The 8,093-nt window shown below is 30.3% G+C and overlaps 1 protein-coding gene across 1 annotated transcript; it reads right to left on the reverse strand.

Moving 5' to 3' along the window:
- Window positions 1–840: 840 nt before the first annotated feature.
- On the reverse strand, window positions 841–2,714 carry LOC120357878 (putative gustatory receptor 28b). Its single transcript, XM_039449682.1, has 2 exons — window positions 1,300–2,714; window positions 841–1,143 (listed from the first exon to the last, which is right to left on the reverse strand). Exons 1-2 carry the CDS (start codon window positions 1,825–1,827, stop codon window positions 1,027–1,029), a joined length of 645 nt encoding a protein of 214 aa, XP_039305616.1. The 5' UTR covers window positions 1,828–2,714; the 3' UTR covers window positions 841–1,026.
- Between the last annotated feature and the right edge of the window lie 5,379 nt (window positions 2,715–8,093).

The raw sequence follows: 8,093 nt of genomic DNA on the forward strand, positions 1-8,093 counted from the left end.
ACAGATTCTAGACTAAAAATAATAAAATGTATATTTCTTAAGATATGATTTTAAAAAATATGAAATACTGTATAATTATAACTAGCACAAGAAGAAAAGTGGTAGTAATATGCCCACTCTAATAATAAATTTAAAAAATTGGTTTAGTATAAAAAACTCAGTTTATTTTGTTACAAATTATACATTTTTAATTTTCCATTGTTCAGAATTTTCTTGATTTGTAACTTTTCCGTATTTAAAGACATTAGATATATCTTTAGAGATAACATTTTATCCTTATTTAATATCATACAACAATGATAAAATAATGCTTCTAATATTTATGAACGCAGGCCTCTAGAATGACTATCGATTTATCAAAGGAATATTTCAATATAAATATTTAAATTAAAAAACCATATTGACAAAATCCCATGTTATTGTTAACATTGTATAACTCAAAATATGCACAGCCTAATAAAACGTTAAGTAACAAAAAAAGACTCAAATGTACATTTGTGTGACAATACACTCAAGTATAAAAACAATGAAAAAGTAGTATGTGTAATTAAATGTTAAAATATGCTTTCAAAAGTTTCAAAGTGCTAAAAACGCTTTATAATAATTGCTAAATATATTTGTAGTGGTATATTAGCGTATATCATTAATAACAGGTTATTAAATAAATAATTTTATTAGCACTGGTTAGAATTCGTCACTCAATAATGAACACTATAGACATAAAGTCTATTGTAACCATAATATCTCTTCTTCTGTGTATGCACAGAGTAAAGAACAGTATGGAAATTAATTTTCAGAATATTTATACTTACAATAATAAAAATAGAAATATTTAAACAATTATTTTAATATTTTTTTTATTTGATTAAATATCTTACTAATTAGCTTACATCTAAATTAATTGTGATTTACCTAAATTTACTTGCAAGGAAACAGGAATTGTATCATAATTATTAAGTGCCTTGTAATGACGCCTATCATCTTAAAAACAACATCAAAAAGTAAAGTTAAATGTATTTACGTTCATTAACAAGAAGTAAATGTTCGATCACTTACAGCAGTGAGAAATGCTATGTCCATATTAAACCATTTCGCAGAGAACACATTTTTATGATGCATTAATTGCAGAGCAAATAGCTGCAGCTGTAACAGATAAAAAAATTTATCAATTTAGAATTGAGAAAATAGTTATAAATATTAAAAATTACATTGAAATGCGTAGGACACAGTTAGAAAAATATTTATTGTTAGTATAAAATACGCAAACTAAGTATACAAGTTACGAATTTTTTAACTTACCTCGCGTTTTATTTGCTTATCGCTGGTAAAGTTTAACACGCTGTGGACAGTAGTATTGATATCAACAGCTTGATTCTTGCCACTTTCGCAAGCCCATGTTAACAATACCATTTTTAAAGCAGAACGTATTATATTGTATATCATAAACATATCGTATAACTGGCTGTTTAAATTATCTGCCACCATATCAATTTTCCAACGCATTAAAACAAAGTACAACATAAAAGTGACTCCGGCAAAATTTCTAATTATAGTAACAAGAAGTTGGAAACTGAAAATCTTATTTAGCACTTGCACTGTCTTGCTGATTGCCAAATGTTGCTTCTTCAAAGCCTCGAGTTCCACTAATGGATTTCTTTCATTATAATAGATTTCTCTAAGAATATGTGGCTCAGCATTCGTTACTGGTTCTGTTAGATTCATCAAATTATCGTTGATTTGCTTGAAACAAGCTTTTAATACGAAAACACAATTCATGTGTAACATGTCTATTTGATACATCATCAGGTGAAGGTATAGTAAAAACATTGAAATAATAAAGTATTTGATGTCTTCAGGAGGGTACACAAATATCGATCATGGTATGAATATAAGAACTAGAAAAAAAATATCTTTGGCATGGATTAATTTAGATAGATTTTGATATGACTCCAAAGGTAATCTTGAAGAGAGTTCCAATATGGTTTGAATTAAACGAATCCGTGGTTTACTTAAAATGAACTGCCGTGAGACCACTGAAAATTAAATTGCAGTTTGTATGTAATAATATGGGTATGGGTATGTCTGCGTCCTCCATATCTTCAGAAAAATTGTAGTAGTAGATAGAGTATAGTGTGTAAATACAAAAGACGAAGGTAATGATGGCCGATTGAACATAGCACGTTCTGCAAATTTTGATGTTTAAAGCATTGATCTGATATGGAAACAACCCCAGAATACGGCCAATAGTGAAGCAAGGATACATCAATGATTCAAAATCCGTGGCTCGAAACAGCTGCCATATATTTCCTTTCCTTTTATCTTTGGATTTTTGGAACTTGGATGGTTTAAACATGTTTTCTGAAGTACGCTAAAAAAACAATAATTGTGTTTATTGATAAATAAATATTATTTTATCAATACACTTTACTGTTAATGTTTACAAGATATTCTCTTCCGTACGTAAATTATAGTTTTTACAATCTTCCTGCACTGTCTACTTTTGGAGAGTTTAGTTTTAAAACTGCTAAAAGTTTTTTATTCAATAGCAAAACAAGGTTCAGGCATACGTTAGTTATAAAGTAACCATGGTTTTCTGTTTCAAAACGTATATTAAAATAATTGTGTATAATCACTGTGTTGTATAAGCCACTATCATGCGCATGTACATTATGCACAAAACGAACAAACGTTATCAAGATATTTCATAACATAAATTAAAGTAATTGTGTGCAATGTTTGTGAGATATAATTCATTATCTAGCGCATCTACATTATATACAAAGCGAATAAACGTTGTCAAGATATTTCATAACTTTCCATTAAATTCACATATGTAAGTAAATACAAAGTTATGTATAATCAGGCGAACGCGACACCTCTTGCACGTAACACAGACATTAATATATAGTGTTCATAGATCATTGTTAGAAATCGAGTCCTAAAGGTCCAGCAACGTTTGATGTGATTACGACTTACATAAGTGATCACTTGGAAATTTCGAAAAAAGAGTTCTTTGAAAAAGGAATCTCTTTTTCATCGCGAAAAATGTTTTTGAACATGTTACAAGAACATTGTTTTGTATTGGGATTATGTGATGTATCCATATTAATATTTACATAAATATTTCAAAAAAATTTTTTTATACGTTGAATAGATGTTGAATTAATATTGAATCAATGTTAAATTACAATGTCTATAAGATATTGATTCAAGGGATATTAGATATTGCAATGTCTCATCAATATTGTATCAGTATTTTGCAATATTGCTGCAATATTCGCAATCTAACGATTCAGTATTGCTGAAATGTTGATACATTATTAATGTGTTGTATGGGAATTCTACGATCGGATTCGAGTCGTTTCTACGGAGTACTTTAACGGGTAACAATAAATAAATAAATACATTATAATCTTCAATCTGCGGTATGCGTAGAGAAAGAGGGATAGAAAGAGAGGAGAAGGGGGAGGGTAATTGCTCGATTGATTGATCTTTATTAGCTTCGGTAGCTACATTTTATAAATGCACAAAAAATCTAAAGTATTACTTAATCTTATCGATCAATAAGACTTCTAACTCTAATAATACTTGTATTATTGCACTAATTCTCTTCTTTACTTCTAATGGCACTAGCTCTCTCCTGAAGCTTTACAGCTTTAAAGCTTTAAGATGCAAGGATTGCTTATTTTTTGAACGGACAGATAGTTTATTTTATCTTTAGATAATAGACTTATGTATAAACGATGTTTGGCTTTCCGTACACATTTGACAAATATTTTTAAGTAATATAATTGCCCATTAGAATTATTATTGAAGAGTTTGAAAGATGATTTCTTAATTTTGTGCCGATGTGGACAGTGTTTTGAGTACAAATAATTTTTGCATTAAAATTAGCATTACAATACAAAATAAGTTATTAAAAATTATTATTTTCATTTATAACATATTATTATCCTAATATATATTTTATCCACGTAGCTTTTAATACCGAGAATCACCGTCAGAAGAAACATCCAATACTGTTATAACTTCATTATTCAATTTTATGATATAACCTCATCAATTAATTAGGTTTTTATAAATTTATCAGTATTAAATATACATTAGTAAAGAGAAGTTTTTTTCTGCAATAAGCTGAGCCATTATGATATAAATTAAACTAGATATTTTGTTATTTTCAAAAAAGTATAATATCATTTTTTTTAGTGATGTACTTCACAAATGCATTTTTTATTGCCATTTCATTTATAACACAATATGTACTTGAATGAAGAACTCTCGAAATTTAAACAATAAAAGGATGAAATACAAGGCTAGTCAGAGTACAGCGCGAACATTGATTGATCGCAAAACAGAATTATTAATATTATTAGCAATGTTTATTCATCTTTAGTGAAACACGCAAACGAACGTTCCGACAACATTTTGGAGTCGTCCTCAGCGTATTCAAAATTCCGAAAAAATTGTCCAGCTGTCATCAGTCCAGAAAAAATAACAAAAAATAGTTGAGTTATTAACCGTTTGCCGAAATATCTTCACACGTCGCGAAATGTCGAAGGAGATGAGAAGTTCTATTGGTAAATTTATATATTCTATTTGAGAAAATTATCAAAATATTTAATTAAGATTTTCACAAAGTGACTCAGCCAGTGAGACTGATGAAAACTAGTAAAGCCTTCATTGTAAATATTATCGAAAAATATTCTTCTGTCAAAAGGATAAAATTAAAAATTTTTGTTCTTTGTAAAGAGATGTACTAGCTTAAATTAAATTGATAACTGAACATTAAACATAAAGTGAATTCGATTAAATTAACAGAACATAGAGAAAGAAATGTTGAGCGGTCAATTTATGAATTATAAATAAATAAATTAATAAATGAAAACAGAGAGATAATAGATAAATAAAAAAATAATGTCGGACAAAAAAATAAATAAATTAGTGATGTGTCCATTAAAATTAAAATAAATTACACAATGTCCATTAATTAAATAAAACATTAAATTTCTTACAATTTTTTTTAATAACGATAGGTACTCATGATGCACTTAGTACTTATTTGTTTGCAAATAAAGTTTGTTATTTTGTAACTAAATGTGAAGCATTTCAGATATTAACCGTTTGCTTAAAAAACGTTAATTATCTAAAATTTTTATGTTTTCCCAATCAAACTCGTGATTCGTAATTACATTTTATTTTGTTCGGAAATGACAGAGCGATTATTAGCATTCCAATCAATGTACGTACAATGTTCCGCAATTCTCGTTTTTAATTTCCTACAGGTTTGACCTACATTATGATCCATCACAATTTTTACGTACAATTTTATAAACTACATTTTTCTTTAAGTTTCTAGGGAAAACATCCTTTTGCACTTTAATAATCCTGCTTAATTTATTGAGACTAAAAAAAGCCAATTTCACATTTAAATTATTTGTAATGGTCTTAAATTTGTCAAATATTATGGAAATCTATGATAACAAAAACCAAAGTACGCTTTTTTTAATAATATCGTTTCCCATACTGCTGTCTATTTGTTTAAGTGTACTTTTATGGATTAAATATTTAAGGCAAGTATTGATTGTCTCAAACATAAATTTAAGCAGTAACTATACATTTCTATATGTTACGTCCGGTCTTAAGAAAAGGTAGGAAGGAAAGGCTACCTGGGATTCGGGCAAGGCAGGAAAGGTCGCAACAAACGCTTTATCTTGTGACCGTACTTATCGAACGTACGACCCGTGATCGAACTTTTATGACTCCAAAATATGGTCAACGTGTCACAACACGCTCTAACACCCTTTTGAGAGCCATGCGTCGGTCCTGCTTTGAGTCAGAGAATCTAATTTCTTTAACTCGGGATCGGACCTAGCGTGATTTTTTTGTTAGGAGAAAAGAGACGAGATGGATTAATTAAATGATTGTTGGACACTTAGAATGTCTTATAAATTAAATTAACATGTATTTTGCTATTTTGATACATAATAAAACTCAAGATCTATATAAAATGTATTATAGTTACGGTATTGAATTGATTACAATGCATAAATTTGATTGACAAATTATTTTGTCATAAATTTTATGTTAAATTTGAATATCTTTTATTTGAATTTAGAAAATAGAATTTTAACATGTGGTACAGCTCAAGTATCAAGAGAAGACGAATTAATTTATTTTTTATAAATTTATTCTAAGCTAATTATGTTTTACATTTACAATTGTGGAGTGGATAAAATTAATTAACTATATTGTCGGAAAAAATTTAACTCGCAAATGGCAGCGGAAATAAAAGGAAAAAAAGTTTTGCAAAAATCTTTTGGGATAAGGTGTTGGAAAGGGTTGTCGGGAACATTGTCTGGTAAGAAAGGAGGATTGCCCGCCCAGCACGTTCTCAAAAGCGATTCGGACGATGACGATCTGGCAAATCATTAGATCGCTCAATCGCTCCAAGCCTTATTAATCAATTTTTTCTTTATGACTCCAAAATATGGTCAACGAAAAATTATATGCCTGCTTTCTCGTTAATTTCGTATAGTTTGTTTGCTTTTTATATCACTACCGTACGGGTTCCTCCTCGAGATGCGCACCTGAACAAATAAAGCCGAGGCCATAAATCTTAATTTATACTTTTGATATTTCTTGTCCGACGTCTAGGCTTTTATCAGCGTCGGACTTAGATTAAAATTAGGTTTTTCCTCTTCAGATCCTGGCTTTATCCGTTCTCACGAATCGTTGCATCAGAATAATTAAATATTCCTCTCGATTCTGTCAATACACGATTTCTCCTTCTATTTTCATCTTATCGTTCTGGCTATGATATTTGAAAATTATATATTTCTAAGGAACAATTTTTTCACGCTGCCACGTTTTCTTTATAATAAGACGAGGAATATTTGTTATCAGCAAAAAGGAAAATCGTGGAGTCCCTCGGACGTAACACATAATATCTGAAAAATTTGAGACCATTACAAGTAGTTTAGTAAGTAGCAAAGAATTAATCTAGAAACTCGGCAATCTTTTTTTGATTTGGTTTCAGCGGAGACAACATTTTTCTTCGAATAACTGAGGTTTCTTGTTGTTTCGTTCAAACATTAAATGAACTTTTCTCGACATAGTACATTCGATTACTGTCTCAATTTGCAATTCCTCCGACGTTTAATCGAGGATCTCAAGTGATTTTCTAACTATTGATGCTGTTGATGAGTCTTCTAAAACGTCTTCAATTTCTACAGAATGAGAAATACCGTCCCTTTGCAATGTAAATGCTTGTGATTCTCCAGGTGGCTCGTGATTTTGATCACTTTCTTCTTCTTGAAGTGTAATATCATTTGTAACATCCATTATATTACTCGTACACCGATTTTTATTATCGAAACGCCTACGAGCGAGTTTCGGTTTAATGACACTTTTTGTCTCTAACCCTTCGCCAACGGGACACGTGCGCGGCGTCAAATAACACCGTTCACTCAAGGAATCTCGTCATTTCTTTTTCAGATTTCCCGGTAATTATTATTCAGAGAGCGTGGGAGACCCGTCAGCGAACTGCAGAGAATCATTATATGTCAAATTTTTGAGTGATTTACTGTGGTATAAGCGCTAAGTTTTCGGAAGCCGAAAGGGGTGCATACTCGAGTCTTTCAGCTTCCTGACTTTAATGTCTATTAACGGAGCTTGTACGTTTTCGGTGTTGAGCAATGGTATTAACTCAAGGGACCCCATAAATTAGTTTTTGTTTCAACGGGTTTATTTGTCCGGCTAATATGGCGATTCGCGATAGATTAGTTGACATTGTTATTTGACATTTCCTTTAAAATTTATGGGGGTCAGATTGGCCGTTTTTCTTTTTTTTTTTTTAGAGATTTATGTGGTTCTTTGATTTTTAACGTTTCTCATTCGCCTTAATAACCTGTTTCTTGGTGCAGCGTATTTTATGTGTTACCGTATCGCCGGAAGTCTGAGTAATATTTCCTTTGGAACATTAGATAAATCATCATTGCTCGGCCCCGTTTTAAAGTATATCTGCCATTTTTGAAAGGAAAAAATTGTTATTCCGCAGGACGTAACATAGTAGTTCATCGAAATCAAGCGCAGCA

This window comes from Solenopsis invicta, chromosome 5 (assembly GCF_016802725.1).
Source record: "Solenopsis invicta isolate M01_SB chromosome 5, UNIL_Sinv_3.0, whole genome shotgun sequence".
Lineage (NCBI taxonomy): Eukaryota > Metazoa > Arthropoda > Insecta > Hymenoptera > Formicidae > Solenopsis > Solenopsis invicta.

Coding starts and splice junctions, on each gene's coding strand:
- LOC120357878 (XM_039449682.1), bottom strand. CDS start 1,827: ATGTTTTTACTATACCTTCACCTGATGATGTATCAAATAGACATGTTA. Junction 1,144..1,299: donor ATAAGCAAATAAAACGCGAG/GTAAGTTAAAAA, acceptor TATCTGTTACAG/CTGCAGCTATTTGCTCTGCA.